This window comes from Paroedura picta, chromosome 3, assembly GCF_049243985.1.
Source record: "Paroedura picta isolate Pp20150507F chromosome 3, Ppicta_v3.0, whole genome shotgun sequence".
NCBI classification, from domain to species: domain Eukaryota; kingdom Metazoa; phylum Chordata; class Lepidosauria; order Squamata; family Gekkonidae; genus Paroedura; species Paroedura picta.
In genome coordinates, this window is record NC_135371.1 from 132,160,877 (window position 1) to 132,184,162 (window position 23,286).

At 42.1% G+C, this 23,286-nt stretch overlaps 1 protein-coding gene across 6 annotated transcripts in view; it reads right to left on the reverse strand.

Annotated features, from left to right (window-relative positions):
• The window catches only part of SLC38A12 (solute carrier family 38 member 12), a 99,874-nt gene that overhangs the window by 23,904 nt on the left and 52,684 nt on the right, over positions 1–23,286 (reverse strand). For all 6 annotated transcript variants that reach the window (XM_077327892.1, XM_077327897.1, XM_077327896.1 and 3 more), the window contains one exon: positions 7,245–7,338. In XM_077327892.1, coding sequence (XP_077184007.1) covers positions 7,245–7,338 — 94 coding nt within the window. The remainder of the gene's footprint in view (positions 1–7,244; positions 7,339–23,286) is intronic.

Below are 23,286 nucleotides of genomic sequence, written 5' to 3' on the forward strand. Positions count from 1 at the left end.
AGATATATTTACATTTTAAGTTCAAAATGACAGCAGGATGGTCACGACTAAAGCCAGTGTTCTAAGCCTATACAGAAGTCTGGGAAATGATGTTCTTTTTTTCTCACCAATTATTCTTCTTTTGGAGAAGACAGGTGATGACAACTGAACTACCACGGGAAGAAAAATCATGTGTCCTTCAGACCTAGTTCAAGGCTAAGGAACACTTGGGAGGTTCTGTAAAAATTCAGTTCTATTGATTTAAACTAAAACACCTCTACCAAAGTAGCCATCTGAACCCAACAAAAATTAAAGTTAGAAGAGAGCTGTATCTTTTGAAGACTGGGGAAATTGAACTGGGGAATCTAAAGAGACTATCTGAATTTCAGAAACTAATAAATGTACAGTGTTTATTAAGTCCCAAATAAGCCAATTTATTTTATTACCATTCAAAATTGGTTTTAATATTATCTCTACAGCTTCCCCCCATGCCATAATTCACCATCCTGCAAAGATGGTAGGAGGCAGGGGCAGCAATTTCACATTGGAAGAGATGCTGGAAATGCCAGCTTAATAAAAATCTTCCAGCCCTGGTAATGAATGGAAGCCATGAAGCAGCTGGAAATCATATTGTGATCCCCCCAAGTCAGCCATGCCCGCCATCTCTGTTCTGAACCCTACTGAGCCCCTTCATAGCTGCTCTGTAAGGGAGGGGGGAGTTCTCTATGTCTCATGTGTCAAGGAATGTCAGAGGCCACAAAAAGCAGCAGAAGGGCACCAGTGACACTGGGTGCCACAGGTAGGATCATGCCAGCAACTGCAGTTCTCTCTGATGGATGAATATCCCCTCTAATGGGCAGGACTAGACTAGTACTGCAAACAAGCAGGCCTCCATGGGGATCTTGGGGGAGGGGGCTAGGAAGATCATCCAGCCCCAAGCCTGTAAGCGGAAAGCTCAAATTGAAAGGCTCCCTCCATGAGCTACAGGGGGAGCTGAATTTAAGTAAGGGAGGGGAGCTTCAACAACATATAAGAGACATTGGGAAGGCTAGATCACTGACCCTCTAAAGTCGTCCAAAGGCACAGAATGTGAGCCTCATGGGCACAGGTCCCTTCAGCTCAGTTCCAGCTTCCAAAGAAGGCAGAACTTGCCAGAATTAAAATCAAACCACTGTCTGAGGCTATTGGTTAAAAATATTCAAGAAAGGCAAGGAAAAGAGGAGGAAGGTAGACCAGGGTGAGGGGAGAAGATGCAGATCCTCCCCCTCCCCGGAGAACCTGAGGTAGGAGTCACAAACTGAAGAGAATCTCTGACACTTTTGAGTGGCCCTGAAGAGTCATCCCCACTCTAAGAGTTCTTAGTAGATGGTGCCGGACTTTCCTCCTCTGACAGGCACAGGTACTTCTTGGCCTAAATTTCATTCATGCCTTCTCGATGGAGCCTGCTTCTTGTGGGACACAACTGCAATGCTGTAGGCTGGTCTCCATGGTGTGGGCCGCATCCTTGGCAGCCACCTTATCAATGAGGTGGCTGTAATTATCTTTGTAGCTGGTGTGAAGACTGGCCTCCCCTTCATGTTGGGAGCCTCTGCCATGTCATGGAAGGAAAGAGATGACAAGGATGATTGTGGTTGTGCCCCCTTTGGATCATTTCTCTTAATTGGAGTTTTTGGAAGGGTTACAGAAAGCAAAAAGGCAACAGTGAAGGGTGTTCCTTTACAATGTCACAAGAGCTATCTGATGACTCCTGAGAGCTGCTATCCCCCTCCTCCAACTCCCAGCTACTTCCCAGCTCAGTCTCCCCTCTATATGGAGCCTCCTTACTGGTTAAGTCTTCAGACCCTCCTTGTTCTTAGACCTGTGTCCACGGTTCAAGAATCTGCATATATACTGACATTCTGTTTATGTACATATGAAGAAAAAGAGACATACGTTAACATTCAAGCATTTGAAAATGCTTGCCAAAATTAAAGAATTTGGTTTTAATTGAATTTAAGTGTTCACTTGCTGTTATTTTTCATCTTGTACTATTTATTGTTGTATACTTTTTATTGTTGGAGAGGGTGGTCTATAAATCTCAATATTAATTAATTAAGTGGATAAAATGAATATGTGTATGTGGTGAGATAGAGGGAACACACAGTGACTTGAAAAATCAGTGCTGTTTAATTTTATTGTCATATCATACCATTGTCATAGAATTTGGAGGAATTAATTTAATCATCTAGATGCAGCTATCAGTCACAGCATCTAAAACTCACCTATGTTGTAAGGTGATCTTGGGATAGGGGCATTAATTTCCCCTATTCAAGAATTTGACAATATGGGCAGATGAACCAGTTTGAAACTTTACACTATCATCAAAAAGATGAGGGGCTGAGAGATGATGCAGCCAATACAGTCCAAAGCTTGGAGGGACAGCATTCTACTGCAGAAGGCATCATTATTAAAATGCAATAAAATGTTTAATTGTCCAGATGTAGTAGCGACTGTAGCAGAATGCACAGAAACGGCCTCGGAGGGAGGACTGCCTAAAAGGCTTGCCAGTGATGACGCAATAAAGAGTCAATAATCATGGTGCTATAATATTTGCAACCAGTACCAGTTCCTGTTAGAAGCCCCTGACTCTAACAAGCTGTAATTAAAGACTTTAATGGGCAACACACTGTAGCTATTTAACGATGAATTCCTGCCTACTAAGTGTGTTTTCCTCATGATCTATAATTCTCCTGTATAGTTCTGGACAGATATTTTTACAGCAAAAAAACATGATTAACCACTGAGGCATCTTACTATAGAATCATAGAATCATAGAATTGGAAGGGGCCATACAGGCCATCTAGTCCAACCCCCTGCTCAACGCAGGATCAGCCCTAGCCATCCTAAAGCATCCAAGAAAAGTGTGTATCCAGCATTTGCGCACTGAAGAGGCACTGTATGCTTAGCTCTAACCAGATCTCTCCATTTGCATTTCCTGTGGAGATTGGAAAGACAGACAAGATGGTGTTGCAGAAGCAATCTGTAAAACCTTTCTTCAGAAAACAACCTTTAGAAGGAAGTTCTGCAAAGTTCAAATCCATTAGACACATGAAATCTACACAAAAAGAGAACGAATAACAGATCAAATTTAGCAACAAGCATATTTTGCTTCCTCAAATTCATTTTGAAAGCAAGGGGGCAACATTGATCTAATAAAGAATTAATCCAAGGTATTACCTTCTCACTAAAATTCAGCATTTTTTCTCATCACAAAATTAACATGAAGTCTCAGGATTATACTGCCATTAATTTGGAGATGAACTTTGGAAAAGTGTATATAGTGTATATAACCAGTGTATATAGTGAGTTTGCACAGAGCCCACAATTGCTGCTTGCTACAAGCTTTTCTCTCCCTCCCAACACACATAGGTACATCACTAGAGCTGCTCTGTAGTCATGCTGTCCGGTTCCACCGATGGTAGATTCAGACTCACAATATCTTAGCTTCCAGACCAGATAACATCCAGCAATTCAAGCAACACTACATCTATATCATATGTGCAAAAAGCAAACAAAAACTCCAATCACATACTAGTGGCAAGCTGTCAAGTACATGTGGACACACACATGAAGCTGCCTTATTCACAGTCATTTGTGATTGTAACTGGCAGTGGTTCTCCCATGTCTTTCACATCACCTTCTACCTGATCCTTTCTACCTGGAGAGGTTGGAGACTGGACCCCAACTGTGACCTTCTGAATGCAAAGCAGATGTTCTATCACTGATCACATTATCATGACTCCAGATTCAGATCTGGCTACACTGATCCTTGTTGGTGTATACTTATGCCTAGACGTCTATAGCCTACTCTTCCTTGAAAGAACAAGCTCACAATATGGGGGAGCTCCTAGAGGCTTCTCTGATTCTAGGTACAACAGGGTGGCGGTGAAGAGCAGTGGTTCAACCAACCCAAAATGTTTCACTGTGCAGCCTGTCCTGGAAAAAGTAGACCAGAACATATATATTTTGTTAACATAAAGGCTGGACTATTATATTCTCTTTAAAGATGGTCCAGAAAATTCAACTGACTTACAGTATGGCAGCCAGAATATTAATGGGACATGCTGCAATGAGCACATAACTTCTGCTTTTTAATTTTTATCTCACCCTTTAATTAACAGAAACACTACCTACACATGTATATACCTATGAAGTGCCAGCAGCTCAATAAAATGCATGGCTCAAGCTATCCCCTGCCCCTTCTAGCACTAATTCTCCCCCAAGTCTCTTTAAACAATGTGGCACGCACTGTAGGGATTCCTGAACTTAGCCTCCCCCAGACTGCAGCTATCTGTTGACCTAAAGCACAGCCCACCCTCGCCCCTCACTTTGATGATCTTCTATTTGGGGGAGCATTCTTTTCAACGGGCAGCTTGTGCTTTACAAGGGAGGTTTAATCTAGTTTTAAACTGTATATTATTTTGATATAATAATCATTGTTTGGTTGGTGATTTTACTGTAGGCTTCCTGTACTCCAGTTATGGTGGATGAAGAGAAGGCAGAGAAACTAAAGCTCCAGGAGTCTGTGTTGAGATCCTTTGGTCTGGAGCCAGCTCTATTTCAAATGCCCTTCTTCCTTTTATTTTCTGTGACAGAATGAGTGCTTCATCATGCCAACATTTATTAACAGACCATGCCCAAAAGGCCCAGCTAACAGATTCCTGCCCACCCCTCCATTTTCCAGTGCTGCTTACTGTATCAGCCTGGTATGCAGAAGCCCAAGAGGATTTCAAGGATTTCTTACGCAATAGTCCTGGCCTTCCTGATCTTTTACTAGGTATCTGTCTGGAAAACAAAATGATTGTACATGCTGCAGCTGGGAAAAAAAAGCAGGTTTCAGAGATCATTTTCAAACTCAGTGCTTTTACTGTTGTCAAAAAGGATCTGCTCAGCCCATAGTCATCTTAATTTAGCATTCACCTGACAGAATATTTTAGCATCCACTTGACAGAACAGACTGATGAGGCCCAGCCTGAGTGAAACAGTGAGCATAAGAAAACTCCTATGGCAGACATACCCAAGAGGATTTAAGCACCATTTCCTAAATAGGGTCAGCTGCCCAACATTCCAGCCTCCCTAAAATTTCTACCCAAAATTCCTTTCTCCATAAAAGAGATACAACATCTAAGCTATATTTGATTTAGAAAAAAATTAACAACTCCAAGTAGAGACAGTCGTCCCTTGAAAGTATCAGCAGACAAGTCTCTATTAACAGTTTAACAGGCAAATCTGGATTAACTGTTCTAACACACAAAGAGGTTGACATGAAAATTCAAGATGACTTCTACAAGCACATTTGGCACCCCACTGCAACTTTATAATACGCCTGGAAATGCTTTCTACAGAGCTAGGGGGGAAGGGGAAAGCTTGTTTGCTTCTTTCTGTTCTTGCACACGGGCCTGCGTTAGATGCAAACAACAGTATCACAGCAGAGAAGAGATTACATTTTCACTTACTCTAAACAGCGTGGAGTTTGCAAATCCTTTCTGTGCTCAAGAGAAATACTAAGAACCAGCACAAATCTAAAATCACACACATACTTTCAAAGAATGCCTGCTGCCTGAAAAAACATTTGAATAACCCCAAGACAGGACATTCCTTCTTTTAGGAAAAATCACTGAAAATCACCTGTCCTGCACAGACAGGAGGACACTGCCATAGTCATCAAATGTTACCTATAGCAGGGGTAGCCAACCTGTGGTTCTTCAGATGTCCATGGACTACAATTCCCATGAGCCCCTGCCAGAATATGTTGGCAGGGGCTCATGGGAATTGTAGTCCATGGACATCTGGAGGACCACAGGCTGGCTACCCCTGACCTATGGAACAGCTTTCCTCCCCTGACCTAGTTCTAAGAATCCAATGAATAGGCAAGTTTTCCCTACATGACGCCCAAACTGCTCCCACAGTTATTTTCTTCAACAAGCAAAGAGAGGTAAAGTTCTGCTTGTATGCTCATGTTTAGCCATCTAACTACTGCAGCCCAGACAGCTGTCAGATTGTCACAGATACAGGATGAAGTTGGCATGATGCATCTTCACAGAGCGAAGACTAGCTGATCAAAATTGAGCCACAAAGTTGAGGAGGGATTACATTTTTCACCCTTAATACCTTTCTGCCAGTGTACACACAGCTTGCAAAGCTTTTATGTGACGATGCCACAAAGGGGAGATTTTGACATTTGGGAATTTTACACAACACCTAATCAGCATTAATATTAAAAGCTCCTTGAAGATACCAGTCTCTACATCTTCAGCATTCACATCAACCATGATAATGATCTCACAAAAGAGGGGGGGAAATCCAGTTGTCCTCACAGTCCCTTATCACAAAAAGGCTGCTCCATGTCCTGGTGTTTGCTGCTGCTGGCAATTCAACATTAGGATTAGGAGTTTCACTTCCAGCTTTGGCAAACACGGCAAGCAGGAGGCCAAACAGCCACAAGAATGTACCCCTTTTTAATTATCCATCCTAGCCCAGTGATAATTCTATGCGGCCAGGTGGCCCCTATAAATGCTCTTTTGCTATCTTCCCTCCCCAAAGGAAAGAAGCAACACTAATACATTGACTAATGCATTGTTTTCCAAGGGTATGACTTAAATGCCCACACAAATAGAAGGACTTACATCAGACGCCCAATAAGTTATTTAAACAACCATTGGCACTAGTTACCTTTTAAATTAAGTCAGTTCTCTCTAGTAAAAAGACTATTAAAATCTGAAGTGATTATCTTAATTTATCAAGGGTATATACAGTATTTGCTGGTGTATAAGACTACTTTCCCCCCCTGAAAAACATGCCTTCAAGTTGGGGGGTCGTCCTATATGCCGGGTGCACTTCAGTTGGCTGCCCATAGTGGCCCATAGTACTGTAATGTAGTGTAACAAACTCTATATTTTGAGTGGAAATGTTGGGGGGTCGTCTTATACGCCCAGTCGTCTTATACGCTGGCAAATACGGTATGTATTTTCCTTTAAACACACCTGAATTAACAATTTATTTGGATTTTCAATAAAAATGACCTATACATGATTAAATTAGTTATTTATTTATATTTTTAGATACAAAATTACAAAAGAGAAGTCAATCCAAGAATTAGATCTACAAGCAGTAAAGTATAGTCCCTCTCGTTAGAGTGGCACCAGAGAAGTCTGATTAGTGTTGCTGAGAGACTATGTGTGTTCATACGTATACATGGATTGAAGATCATAGGTTCATGGACTTACCTATCCATCTCATCAATGATGTCATAATCTGTAGATATTTTGTTTTCTGCACATTAAAAAAGGCGAATGGACCCAACAGGAATGTAAAGGCTGCCTGAAATAGAAAAGGAACAAAATTCAGTTAAGAACATCATACAAATATAGAGGAGATACCTCTTTTAGAGAAGTATATAACAGAGGATTTGTCTGAGCTGTTATTTGTTTAACAGGAAGACACCCTGCTTGGTAGTCAAGCTGCATGCCTGATTCCTGCCTCAGGCAGAACCAGAACCTTGTCTGTGCTTGGCTCACAAACATTTGCTATGGATGCTACAAAATTTCCCCTTCTGTTTAATCTTATAGGCTGCAAACCATTACAGTGGAATTAAAACACTGATGGCTTGACCCCAAAGAGCTTTCGACTATAAGTTAATGAACTGAAGGTATTATTATACAATTGCATATTAAATATACAGCACACAGAAATTATAGCAGGAATAACAAAGACAGAGATCATATAAAGCACAGAAAAATCAAAATAAAGTTATAGCTGACAAAAAGACTGCTATTCTTGCTTCAATTTAAAATATTTAATATTTCCATCAGAGATCAAATTAGTTGGTTATATAAAAGTTCAATGATGTTCTTAAGTTGGGCATGATTTCTTCTTCTTTTTAGAAATGTCCAATTCTTTCTAGCTTTGGCTGTTGTAAATATTCTATCCATCAGTTTAATTTCATTCTTTGGTAGACTCAGATCACCAAACAGACGAACAAGAGGATTTAACAATAAATTGTACCCTGTAATGTCCTTATTGATTTAATTTTTTTAATTTTCAGATATCAACAATATATAAAGTCAGCACACAAACTGCCAGCATCCCATACTAGTATTACATTTTCTTTGTGACAGAGCCAAGAGATTTTTCATTGTAGAGGGCATGAAATTAGATGTACCATGTTTTAATGTGTTATTTTAATGCCCACTTATACAATTTACTTATTCTGTTTCCTTCTAAGGAAACAATTTTTTTAAAGCATACATTGTTCAAAAAGTCCTTTAGATCCCTCCTAGTTTTATAGATGTTAGGTTGCATCAGCTAAAGGCAAACTCATTCTAACTTGATTTGCATGTATATCATATATTTCTACTACTAAAAAATAAAAATTACATTCTATTCTTACCTTGTACATTTGAAAGGTAAAGTTATCTATGTTATAGCAATAATTAAATTTGACATCATGGGTAATCACTACTAATGGGGAGATAAAACAACCAAGAAAAAAACTGACCTCTAATTAGATCTTTATGTCTGTTACTTATCTTTACACCGCTCTGCAGGAGCGGTATAAACAAAAGGCTAAGGGCTATGCGGGAGGGCTCAGTCCGGGATGGGGTGGCAATGATTCCCAGCTCCCTCCATCCCCCCTCACCGCCACCGCTTTCCCGCACCCACCCACCCACAACTCTTTCCCACCCATTGGTACTGGCCCCTCTCCCAATGGAACCTTCCCCCCTTCCCCCCACCCCTGGCCCAGCACCTTTCATTGCACCTACCTGCCTCTCTTCCTCGAAGCATTCCCTTGCTCCTCCCTCTCTTCATTCTGCCTCTCCATCCACCCACCCACCCTGCGAGCGCCCGCTGTATTTTGGTTGCAGAGGGCTTAATATCTAGTATTATAATATATCCTTTGTGGCCTCTCCTTTGTTAGAACATTATTTAAAACATTATAAATCTGTTTGAGATGGATTATTTAATACACATTTTCATGGCATTTAATAAACTCCCTTTGAGAGTTTGAGCCTATATATTGAGACCACTTCTCTTGACACACACCTCTATGTGTGCTTACATCAACTCAACAATCTCTTCTGAATATTACTTCTTGTCAAACAGCACCTTCATTCTCTTGTCAGACACTGGGCTTTTCCCATAGGTATTCCTCAATTATGGAACTGTCTCCCTTAAGCAATATGCTACATTCCAACACCTTCTGACTTCAGAAAAACCTGGGAATTCCAAGGCCATCTGCTGATAGTTACCGGATGGATTAACAGTAACTGAAATATTGTACATTGCCTTTGAGTAGTAGCATCTGTAGATTGTTGAGGTTTATGCAGGATTTTTTAAAATTTATATGCAACAGTTTTATTTTCATTATTTACTGAAGTGTATTATACCTTGTAAAATTGTTAAATACAGTTAAATTGTTAAATAGGTACTCAGACCCTTGCAGAAGAGCAAGATATAGTTTCAATAAATATATATCAACAGATGGCTGTATCTTAGCAATTTCTCTGGAATGTAGTTGTGCTAGGAATAAAAAAGGACTCCCTTTCTTATTTACTACTGAAATGCTCGATATAATAACAGAAACTTGGAATGGCATCATTTATTAGTAATCCTGTAATTGTTAAAAATAATCTAATATAATTGAACAATTTCCTCTTAGCACTATTTAATAAACCACTTTTAGCTATTGCTAATCTTCGTTTTTACAGGTGATAGGAAAACTGGTGAAAGTTCATCAATCATACTGTCCCAATAGGCTTCCATTGGTCTACAAATGTTTGTGTTAAATAGGGGTGCCCATTGTGCACTCTTTAATCATCCCATCTGGAAAGAAATAGGAAACAAACTGCCTCTAGAGTATCCATTTGACTCCTTATTCTCTCCAATGAAAGACTCACCAAAGACTGTTGAGGAGAGGGGAGCAAATGCTAACCTCCAGCAACATCCAAAGAGTTTCATAATGAACATTATAATTGAGGAGCTGAATGCTCTGAACATGCTGTGCTGATGCTTCAAATGCATACAGAAAACAGCTATGATAAAACAGCATCTTGCTGTTGTCTTTTCATAAACACAGACACAGAGTAACTGGACAAAAAACAAACATCAGCTGCCAACAGCTGATCTATGCCAAATTCTCTCATTGCATAGCCATACAGCGGAATCAGAGAAACTGCATAGTGTGCAAAGTTGCTGTGATCTCTTATGCTGATTTGCTGTCACGGGGTATGAAGTGCTATTCAGAGGACCCTAATTAACTAAGGAAGATAATAATGAGAAGAGAGGCTTAAAGAGCACTAAAAGAATGTCAAAAGGATTCAAATGTGGCTGAGTATGGACTGAGTTAAATGAAACAGAATCCTGTCCCAAGGTGACGAATTTTGTTGGGAAAGTGTGGGGAGGGAGAAGGGTTACTACTCAAGGGAAATACTTATCTCTTTACTTAACTGTTCAATGTAGTATATGATTTGCGAGAATGCTTCCCCTCCTCCATATTATGGTAAGAATGTATATATAATGGGCTTCATTAGTATGTTTATTATATTAAAACCGGAGTATGTGTACTGTCTATATTTTAGCAGTGCCACTTCAATGTCAAACCCAATTTTGTTTCCCTTGGTAACTGGTAGTATTCCTGCGGGATAAAGAAGGGAGTGCTAAATAAATAAATAAGTAAATAAGTAAATGAGTAAGTAAGTAAGTAAGTAAGTAAATAAATAAATAAATAAAATAACATGCTATTTCTGTAACTGGTGTATAAATGCTTCCATTAATAAAGTAGTGACCAAAATTGGCCATATCATTAAACCATTGCACTAGTCTAACCTCTTCTTGTCATGCTACATGTTCTTGTTCTGTACTACAGTTAAGTATGTCATAAAATTCTCTCAAGACCAGAACTGAACCCAATTCTGAGGTTCTGGCCCAGCAGAACCCATAACAGATTTCAGTTTGATTTGACAAAATCAGCTAGAAGTTCCATCCACTTGTGGGGCCATGATGAAAATTAGACATATTGATTGGTAGAAATGGAGAATGAGCATGAAGACCTGAACAACTTTCTTCTATTCTGTATTAATGTATATTTCTTTCCACTGCTTAATATTCTATTTCCCTCAGGTAACTTTATTAATAGCATGAACTTCAGATCATTTTAATTTTCTCATTTCACTGCTGTATTGTTAGTTTCTCCCAGAATACTGTCATTGCCAATGTGATGAGTTCATTCTCCAGGCATTTACCTCGATAAACAAAAAAGAACTTTTAAAACAGATGTTAAGATTTCAAACTCTGACATTTATTATTAATTTCTTCAAGGTAAAAGACCCCATGCAGTGTTCAGCTGTATTTCAGAAGCCTGCTTTTGCCACAGAGTTCTTATGTGGTCCAGGAGCTAACTTGTTTGTTGCACTAAAGAGGCAAGAGGTAACACTATACAGGGGAGACTAATGACTGCAAAAGATTTTAATGTTCTGATTTGACATGCAACACTCAGGAAATAACAGGGTTCCATTGAGATGCAGCTTAAGGATGCTTTATACCAGTGGAAAGGAGGCAATGAGAGGTTATTTGTTTTGTTGTATTACATTATATAAAAGCATCTCTTAATCACACTTAGTATGCACTCCATATATTTGCCAGAGAAGCAAAAGTGACCAGGCCAGTTGGAGAAAGTACTTCTCATGTACCTTGCCATCCATGTGTCAACTATGCATATACCCATTCTCATATTTCTTGGTAGCCTGGGATATGTGTACGTGTACCACAGATACACAAATATCCGTAGATTATTGGAAGACTTGCCAACCGTGTATCTGGGTCAAGTTTGTTAAGTGTGTTGTGAGCAGTTACATGTGTTCATGCACTATGTACTTTGTCACTGTCACACAGAAACCTGAGATTACAGTAGAACAAAGACAAATTATGAACTGTGCCATAATGATACGAGAAGTAGTCGAAGCTATAAAGAAAATCAAACCAGAAGCTTAATTTTAGTTCTGTCTTTTAAATCAATATTAATTTTAAGTCTATTATAATTTTTATTGTGGGGTCCCTCTACTAATTGCCTTTAATGTATAATTATGTTTTATGTAGAATTATGTAGAACGAAGAGCGTGTTAAGGCAGCTGACCTGCTGTCTGCAGCTCTGACCATGAGGCTGGGTGTTTGATCCCAGCAGCTGTCTCAAGGTTGACTCAGCCTTCCATCCTTCCCAGGTCGGTAAAATGAGTACCCAGCTTGGTGGGGGGTAAAACGGTAATGACTGGGGAAGGGAATGGAATGGCAAAATGGTACTGAGTCTGCCAAGAAAACGCTAGAGGGCGTCACCCCAAGGGTCAGATATGACTCGGTCCTTGTGCAGGGGATACATTTACCTTTACCTTATGTTTTTATAGAACTCTCTACAGCTAAATGTATAGCTGTATAACAATAAAGCTGTCACCTACGACCAGGACACCACTCTTCTGCCAAGGCAAGAAGCATCTTAGCCAGCCATACATCATATAAGAAGTCATTGTGTCTTTGTCATTGTGTCATTGTGTCACCTGTCATTGTGTCTACAATCATTTATCAAATGGTAGATGAACCCACAAGAGGTTCAGCCATACTGGACTTAATACTGACCAACAGGCAAGAGTTGGTGGATGAGGTGAAGGAGGTGGGGACCCTAGGGGGAAGTGACCATGTCCTCATAGAATTCCTTTTGAGATGGGGAGCCAAGGAAGCTTGTAGCCAGACGCGGATGTTGGATTTTCGTAGGGCAAACTTTAATAAACTCAGAGACATGATGAGTGTCATACCATGGACGAGAATGCTGGAAGGGAAGGGAGCATGTGAAGGGTGGGCGCTACTCAAACAAGAGCTATTGCATGCTCAATCAATGACTATTCCAGAAATACGAAAACACTGCAGGAGCTCTAAGAAGCCTATTTGGATGAACAGAGAACTTCAAGAGGAACTAAGAAAGAAAAGGAAAATGTTCAGGAAATGGAGGGAAGGACAGAGCTCTAAAGAAGAGTACCTACAGGTTACTAGGCACTGTAGATCAATCATTAGAAAGGCCAAAGCTGAGAGTGAGCTAAGATTGGCCAGGGAAGCCCACTGTAACAAGAAAAGATTTTTCAGTTACGTGAGGAGCAAACGTAAAGTAAAGGAGGCAATAGGCCCGCTGTTGGGTGCGGATGGACAAACTCTAACGAAAGATGCAGAGAAAGCAGAAAGGCTTAGTGCCTATTTTACATCTGTTTTTTCCCACAGGTCAAAGTGTTTAGGCACGTCTAGAGATGGCTGTAGCCAAAGGACAGTGTCTGGGTGGCAGGTTAACATGGATAGAGAGGTTGTCGAGAGGCATTTAGCTGCACTAGATGAGTTCAAATCCCCTGGTCCAGATGAAATGCACCCGAGAGTACTCAAAGAACTTTCCAGAGAACTTGCACAGCCCTTGTCCATCATCTTCGGAACCTCTTTAAGGACTGGAGATGTCCCGGAGGACTGGAAAAGAGCAAACGTTATTCCGATCTTCAAAAAAGGGAGGAAGGATGACCCTGGAAACTACAGACCAGTGAGTCTGACCTCTGTTGTGGGGAAGATAATGGAGCAGATATTAAAGGGAGCGATCTGCAAACATCTGGAGGACAATTTGGTGATCCAAGGAAGTCAGCATGGATTTGTCTCCAACAGGTCCTGCCAGACCAACCTAGTTTCCTTTTTTGACCAAGTAACAGGTTTGCTGGATCGGGGAAATTTGGTTGATGTCATTTACTTGGATTTTAGTAAAGCTTTTGACAAGGTTCCCCATGATGTTCTGATAGATAAGTTGAAGGACTGCAATCTGGATTTTCAGATAGTTAAGTGGATAGGGAATTGGTTAGAGAACCGCACTCAAAGAGTTGTTGTCAATGGTGTTTCATCAGACTGGAGAGAGGTGAGTAGCGGGGTACCTCAGGGTTCGGTGCTCGGCCCGGTACTTTTTAACATATTTATTAATGATCTAGATGAGGGGGTGGAGGGACTACTCATCAAGTTTGCAGATGACACCAAATTGGGAGGACTGGCAAATACTCCGGAAGATAGAGACAGAGTTCAACGAGATCTGAACACAATGGAAAAATGGGCAAATGAGAACAAGATGCAATTCAATAAAGATAAGTGTAAAGTTCTGCATCTGGGTCAGAAAAATGAAAAGCATGCCTACTGGATGGGGGATACGCTTCTAGGTAACACTGTGTGTGAACGAGACCTTGGGGTACTTGTGGATTGTAAACTAAACATGAGCAGGCAGTGTGATGCAGCGGTAAAAAAGGCAAATGCCATTTTGGGCTGTATCAACAGAAGCATCACATCAAAATCACAAGATGTCATAGTTCCATTGTATACGGCACTGGTCAGACCACACCTGGAGTACTGTGTGCAGTTCTGGAGGCCTCACTTCAAGAAGGACATCGATAAAATTGAAAGGGTACAGAGGAGAGCGACGAAGATGATCTGGGGCCAAGGGACCAAGCCCTATGAAGATAGGTTGAGGGACTTGGGAATGTTCAGCCTGGAGAAAAGGAGGTTGAGAGGGGACATGATAGCCCTCTTTAAGTATTTGAAAAGTTGTCACTTGGAGGAGGGCAGGATGCTGTTTCTGCTGGCTGCAGAGGAAAGGACACGCAGTAATGGGTTTAAACTTCAAGTACAACGATATAGGCTAGATATCAGGAAAAAGTTTTTCACAGTCAGAGTAGTTCAGCAGTGGAATAGGCTGCCTAAGGAGGTGGTGAGCGCCCCCTCACTGGAAATCTTCAAGCAAAGGTTGGATACACACTTTTCTTGGATGCTTTAGGATGCTTAGGGTTAATCCTGCGTTGAGCAGGGGGTTGGACTAGATGGCCTGTATGGCCCCTTCCAACTCTATGATTCTATGATTCTATGATTCTAACCATCTTTTAAAAAATTTAGCTACACAAGACTAGTGTTTGAACATTAAATTCTCCATGGTATTGTTTTGCTAAGAAAATTTAGGGATAGGATGCCAACAGGTGAGCCCGGAACTCTTTGCATCTCCTAGCCTTCTGATGATTCCCCCCACTGCTGTCCAGATAGCATTCCAAGGGGATGTACATTTTTCCAGAAACAATCAGGGCCCAGGCTCCCCAGGACTCTTCTTTCTGTGCCTTCCTCTTTCCAGGCAGCAGGCTGCAGCAACTTTGTTCGGATAATATATGGTAAATTGCTTGCTTTGTTTAAACCTATGTGGCTTTTTAACAGGAGGAGGGGAAGGGAAGGAATCATCTGCCACAGAGAGATCAAGGAGAATCAACAAGAACAGTCTCCCCCCCCTCCCCCCCAATCACTCTCCCGATGAAGATCATCTGTAAGGATGACCGAGGTAATTTCCATTCCAAACTAATCGAGATAATTCATCTCCTCCAAGATCGCCTGAAGTTGAACGGCTACCACCTGCTTAAGCACATTGCCCAAAAATTTCATATTGGCCACCAGTAGCTGTTCAGGTCAGTGGCGTGCAGAGATGCCTGCTTCTCACTATGAAGAGAAATTAACTCAAGGAGTTCCTGCTGTTACAGCCTGCCTGGAATGCGATGGATGTGGTTGCATTTGACTAGCCTTTGTACACTGCTTTCATTCTTGTCGTAGGTCAGCCTCAGTAAGCCACCACTACTTAGAGCAGTAGATTGGTTTTTGTGGGCTCCAGCCAAATGTGGGGAAGAGAGTTGTAAAAGCAGCATGCTTTCCCTTTCTCACTACCAGAATTTCATCTACATTGGTTATTTTGTTTACCAACCTGATACAAAAGCAGATAGCCATATTATTTCGGCTTATTTACATTTTTACCCCACTTCTCTATACAATGTAAGTCCTACAAACAAAATAATTCCATGGGGGGATCAATAAATCTCAATTAAAATGATTACAAGGAATCAAACCAGTACATGACAAATGCCAAAATATTTGCTTTCAGAAACAAGCCCATACAAAAATGCAATACATCTCATTTGGATCTCAGCCAAGAAAAGCTCACTGAAACAAGGTCATTGTACCCAGTTTGCAAAAGTGGATTAGAAAGGGTGCCCCGCACACCTGCTTAGGCAGATTGTTCCATGGGGTAGTGACAAACACTAAGGATGTCATTGATTTCTTAGAGGATAATCATATCTCCTGTTAGGAGAACAATGCCAAACAAAATATGCTGGGCTGAACAAAGTTATTAGGTGGGTCAATGCACAGAGGGACAGTCCTTCAAATATAAAGGTCCCAGATCATGGAAGTAGTATGCAAGGAACATGACATGTTATTATTAATACCTATATCAGTAACAAAAGAACTGCAGCAGAGATCTAATTAGAATTACAATTCAGTAACCAGCCCTTCTTTCTTAGGAACACATGGTCAGACTGTTAATACAATCCTCCTTCAACAAAAGATGATTAACTCATACATCAGAAAGGAATTAAAACAAAGAGACAGATGAAAGATGCAGATAATTAAGGAACAGGTGTTCCCTGAAAATTAGAACGCACCAAAACAAACTGGAAAGCATAGCATCTTGGTCCAGCTTGAGGACAGACAAAGCATCCCAAATGGACAAACAGATAAGATTACCTCAAAACAAATGTTGCATAAGTGTTGATAGACCGAAGAACACAGAATCATAGAATCATAGAGTTGGAAGGGGCCATACAGGCCATCTAGTCCAACCCCCTGCTCTACGCAGGATCAGCCCAAAGCATCCAAGAAAACATAAGAAGAGCCCTGCCGGATCAGATCAGCATTATATCTAGTCAACATCCGGTATCAAGGAATGGCCTGGAGAACCAACAAAGAACATAGGGGACAAGGCCTTCTTTGATATTTCCTCATAACTCTGGTATTCAGAGCTTTTCTTCCTCTGTACATTGAGGTTCCCTTTAGACACCATGGCTAGTAGCCACTGAGGTAGTTATATTTCATGTATCTGTCTAATCTCCTTTTAAAATCATCCACACATATGCCATCAGTACATTCACTGACAATGAATTCCACAATCTAATTTAATTATTTCCTTTTGTCTGTTCTGACCTAAGGCCCATTAACTTCATTGGGTACTCCCAAGAACTAGAAGGGGAGAAAGCTATCTCTATCCACTTTCTTCAACCCACACATAATTTTATAAGGCTCTATCATCCCCCCCCCCCATCAATCTTTTTTCTTTTCTAACCTGAAACTTCCAAGCCTCTTCAGCTTTTCTCTTACAAAAGATGATGCAATCCTTTAATCAGAGTTACCTGCTTCCATACTTTTTTCCAGCTCTGCAATATCCTTTTTGAGATACAGGGAGATATATTTGTCATCTAAAGGCTCAAACATTTCCATAGCAACCGATTCCTGCCTCCTAATCTTTAACCGCTCCTGCGGAGCAGATTAAATAAAGCAGTAAGGGCACCTGGGGAGGAGTTAGGGCGGGCCCTGTCCGGGATAAAAACTCGGAAGGGCGAATCAGGAGCCGCAAAGCGGCTCCTGATTCACGCCTCCGAGTGGCACTCCAGGGCCAAGGGGCCAATGGGGAGGCACACAAAGCGCGCCTCCCCATTGTCCGCTTGGCCCGGCCTCGCCTCAACCACTAGGGGACTGATCGCTCAGAAGGAACAGACCTCCGAGCCGGTGAGTCCTCCCAGCGACCACTCCCCTCCGTTGGGAAAGGAGCAGGGAGGCCGCGTCTTCGACATGGCCTCCCTGTTCCTTTCCCACCCCCCACACTCACGTGCCCACCCACCCCCAACTAACTCCCCCTTGCATCTTCCTCGCCGCCGCTGCATCCCGCCCCCAAAACACACACACGCATCCACCTACCCACCGCTGACTACCCCTCTCGATCCCCCCACCCCTTTCCATGACCCCCGTCCCCCCACAAGAACCCGACGCCTGCCAGTCACCTCTTGAGCCGCCGCCCTCCCACCCCCACCCCCACCGTCCCTTTCCCAGGACCGTGGCCGCGACCCAACTTACCTTGACGCTGTCCTCCGCTTCACTGGCCCTTTTCTCCCCTTGCCGCGGCGCCGTGCCACCTCCACCATGGCGCCGGACTGAAACAGCCATGCGCGGACTTCCGCGCATGCCTGCTTGTCCTCGCCACCACGGCCCCGCCCATCACCCACCAGCCCCAGCCCCCTTCGTCCCCGCCGCGGCGTCTCCAACATGGTGCGTCTCGCCTGTAGCTCTGGTAAGCTGCCAGAGGACCGCGTGCCCTTCTCCCACCCCCACACAAGCCTTTCCGAGTCGCGGCCGAGCCGATGCTCTTCCACACCCCAGGAGAACGCTCGACATCCCACGTGGCTGCCCGCCTGCCCAGCGGCCTTCTCCCCGCCCCCAAGACAGGCCGGGAGAATGCCCCACGCAGAGCCCGGCCCCGGGAAGCCTTCGCCCTCCGAAGGCTTCCCCGGCCAGCGGTTGCTAGCGCCCATTTTATTCAAGGATAAAATGGGCTTTAGATCTAGTATTGAATAATTGAAGAAACGTTTATTGTTTGTCCTTCTGCTTGTTAAAAGGAGCCTTTTGTCTTTTATGGCTCCCTTGATTTGGTCCATTAACTACACAGTCATCCTTTTAGCCTTAGTACCTTTTGTGGCCCTCAGTTTGCTAGACCTGAGAAAAGCTGTTAATAATGAGACATTTTGGAGGTCACTAATTCATAGGGTCGCCATAAGTCAGAAATGGGTTGGCAGCACTTAGTGCACACACACACACACACACACACATCTTGTCTTGAGGTAAGCATTTTATCTGGGTCTCAGTTAATGTGTTGCTGTTGTTGTTGTTTTTTAATTTTCCAGGCATTCTTGTGGGATTTTACTCTCTTTAATCTCTTCTATATTCCTTCTGAATAGTCCCCTAATTTTTGTAAAGTTTCCTCTTTTGATCTTAATAATATTGTGGTAACTGTTCCTAACTGTTCAGTCAATGTGAGTGAGGGTAGCTGAATTCACCCCATATTACAATATTACACAACTCCCTCATTTCTCAGTCTCAAATTCTGTCTCACGGTGTGTGTGTGTGTGTGGGGGGGGGGGATCTCCACTCATAGCAATTTCATGGGAGACTCCTACTGTTTTCTAGCTCATCTGAAGGTATGCCCTTTTAGAGATACAAAGCAACACTGCCTCCAACAGTTTCCCATTCTTCCTGGCCTTGCAGGCATGCCTCTTCTGGAGACACATTTCTGCTAGCAAATTCTGCAGAGAACACAACTGCCTGAATTCTGCAATGCTTCCTACACAGAAGTGTCAGAAGGGTTTTAAAGTAAACTCTTTCCAGATATTTTTTTCCAATCTCACTTTTGCATGGTTATAAATTCTCAAGCAATCTTCACCACCATTGATCAGTTTCAAAGTACATCTTCAAGTACTCCCTCTCCTTCAAGGTTCTTCCAGTCAGCTCATTACTAGAGGGGAAATGGACACAAATCACTGTGCCTGAATTATGGATTTCTTTTCTACTCGCCTTTATTAAGAAAAAATATCTTTTGTTCCTAATGATTCTCAAATGGGTCTGAAGGAATGAAGCGTAGGATGAACCTGAGCACAAACTACCCAGCCCCCATCAGTAAACACAAAGGAGGGGAGGAAGATTGCACCTCTTAGCCTGTAAAGTGTATATACATTTTATTCAGCAGGGGCTCTTACAGCCAATTGCCTTTAGTAGGCACAATGGGGTTATATCCAATCTTGAACAGTCAAATATACAAATCCTCATATTCAGATAAGTCAGAGTTTGTGAAGCTGCAATTTAACAAGCAGCAAGAACCTGCAACCAACTCAAACTTTTTTTGTTAAGAATAAATGAAAAATTAGTCTGTTAACAAGGTTGGGGATGCGTCTTGAAGGGAAGGAGACTTTCATGCCTAAAAGCTAGCTCTAAAAGCTTCCAAAACATGGTTCTGGGGAAATGCAAGGCTCAATAGTACAATGCACTAAATATCACAAAATAGTAACCAGGATAATTTGTGTGTGTGTGTTTTTAAGAGTATTAGTATAAAAAGCTGACTGGATAAAGCTGCAAGGTTTGTCTAAGAAACAGTACACTTTTAGTATTTCTTTTACTAAAGAGCAGACTACAAAAGTGACATTTTCTACAGCCATTGCAATAGATAGTCTATGTTACTAGTTCAACGGGTACACTGTGCAACAACCTCAGGTGGTAAACCGAAGAAACATTATCACCAGTCCTATTTTTCTGGGGGTAAAAAGCATAGGGAATTATTAAACAAAAAGGAGGATAGGCTTTTTGCATATTTTAAAGGTCGTATAGAAGAAGAGGAAATTTCAGCAGGTATAGTTTTCCCCTTCCTTCCTGCCGGGGGCTCCCTGCCCAGCGGCCTGATGCGGCGAGAGGCGCGAAGCCGGGAGCAACTGCGGAGCGCGGCTGCCGGGCCCTCCCTGCCTCCCCCGCCGTCGCCGCTTAGACACGACGCCACAGGGAGGGAGCCGCCACGGAGAGCCGTCGCCGCGGGACACAACAAACTGTGAGTGCCTAGTGCCCACTGTATCCCTTATACAGCGGGCTATATTTCTAGTATAACAATATTTCAGTCCTCCTTTTCATCTGAGCATCTCAGAGAGAAATGGAGGGAGGGGAGCACATGTACAGTTAAAATGGATTTTGCAGATGTTAGTAAGTTTCTTGAAACTGATGTTAGTAAGTTTCTTGAAACAGAAAAGGCTAGATTTTCATGTACATGGTCCATGACTACATGAAGTTTTGCAACTCATCTCCTAAGCTACCTATTTTAGAAATATCGAAAGCATCTATCACCTTGCCTACTAAGCTTCAGCAAATTAGTCTGAGGAAGAACAAACAGGCAAATCTTGAAATCTTACACATTTTATCCTGTTGTACGACAAATGTCAATGGATTCAGAAGATAGTTTCATCACATCAAAGCTGAACAAGGCAAGAAATGGTATCAGATTTTCAGGTAACAGCTGTAGTCATTTATAACATTCCTGGCTGCTAGCACGGAAACGTTTCTCAAACAAAGATCAAACACAGTGCTTAGTCTTATTTAGGGGAAGACTCCTTTCATCTCTATTCATTTCTTCCTCTCATATATACACAAAGATCTATGGCAGTGGAAGTAACAAACAAGGAGCTCTGCGCACGCACACAAAATGTGCAAGTATACTTGAGCTTAAGATACAGCGACCCAGAAAACAAGATGGAGTTGCAAAAAAAAATTTTTTTTAACTTTATCTGAAGACAGTATTTCCAGACAAGAATAAATTAGAAGCCTGGTGCCATGGAGGCATGATAGGATAAAGGAAGAGCTGGATGAAGAGACAGCTTGTCTCTCTGCATTACCCTCTGCCTGCAGGCTGGTGTGAGAATGAGCAGCAGACCAGCTTACTCAGTTGGGGAGGTCTTGAAGCTGGCCTTTTAACACCTCTCATATGAGTTGTTTTTCAAAAGGCATCATTTCCAGGAATCCACCTGCCACCATTTAATATTTGAAACCAATGTGCCAGGCTGAGCCATCTTGCTGCAAGGGTCCAGACTGGAAGGTGAGTCACTACAAGAAATCCATGCAGATAAAGATTTTAAAGGGATAGATTCCTATAAGAAGGCATATAGCTGATCTTACAAAGATAACAGTGATGCTTTAAAAATTGGCACCGCTCTACAGAAAACAGTTCTCTTTCAAAGGAGAGTGGCACGGCGTCTCACAGGGAAAATCACATCTTTAAAACAAGCTAAGCAATTTCACTGCCTATGACCTGGGAAGGCTACAGCTGTGGGGCAAGGGGAGACTGGGGAAGTAAAAACCATTCCCACAAGCAGTGATGCCTTAAGAGTAATGCATAACTCTAGCTGAGCTAGTACTCCCAAGCACAAGACCTTTACAGGAGCAGAAAGGACACAGGTATTTCAACAGAGAGGAAAAGCAACTCTCAGCCAAGACCTCTTCAAGTGGAAGCATATGAAGACATAGTGATAGCTGTGAAGACATGATGAATAAGATTGCCAGCAGTTGTTTAAACAATAATAAAAGTCAGCGAACCAAGGCATGTTTGCTGATAGAAGGAAGAATACTCAATTTTCCCTCCACACTATTCATCTTGCAGATTTATCCACAGGCCAAGAGATACCCTAAGGCTTAGTAATGAGCTTTGGGTCTAGTTGCCAATAAGTGCAAGGGCATTTAAATAAGAGTTGCTGAGGCAGGTCAGATTACACCTTTCAGTTACCTGGAAGAAAAGATGGGGTTTCTGTCTAATGTTTCAAAACCCAGTCGGTCTACTTGGTCATCACTGGTGGGTTGGAGTACTTATTTAGAACTTCTAAACCCATCAGCAACAGTACTGTCATTGCAACACAAAAATTCATGTTAGTATTATAGAAGTTACGGACAGCACAACAATATCTCAACAGATTGGCATTATACAAGATCAATTACAACTGTCAAGAACAGAAAAGTGGCTATAACTGTCTCTCATGTGGCCAGTACCCTCGGGAATGTCTCTTTTTCCATCTTAACTGCTGTCTGACTACTCTTTACTGTAACTGACAGCTAACATGCACCTCCCTTCAGTATAAATTCTGATCATCAGTAAAAGCACCAGATGGCCCTTCACTAGAACTAGAATCTAAGAGTGCTTCAGTTTATGATAAAAAACACACAAAACAAAAGATGGTATGAGTCTGAGCAGCTCTATCTAAACCCATGAATGATAAAAACTAAGAAAACAGAGTTGCTTACCTGTAACTGTTATTCACTGATATCTTGTGTGCAGGCACACATTGGGATTGCACATGCACAGGTCAGACATGGAGAACTAGCCAAGCTCCTATAGAGGGCTCTTGCCCCTAGTGAACTGTGCCTGTGTAGAATTTCCCGTCGGACTAGTCACATGCTCCTGGGGCGGAGCGCCCACCCTCCTCAGTTCACACCGCTGCCAAGATATTTCAAAAAAAGACAAGTCAAAGAATATTGGCCTAGATGTCTCTTAGTTTGCATATCCTCTATTATTGTCAAGTTCGGAGAAGGGTGGAGGGACAAATTGTCAGCCCACTCTGATTTTATTCGGTATAAAGTTTCAATCATTTTGAGACTGCCTGAATAGAGGCTGGCTTGGTCCAAATCAGGATATTCAAACCTGAAAAGCCTTGAATAACTGAGAGGACTATCACTGTAGGTCTCTCAGAATACAGCCGGCTCAAGATTTTATCTTTCAGACATGCATCTGAGGTTGAGACATCAAGGTCTAGGGCCTTGGCCATTCTGAGCAGTTGTTCC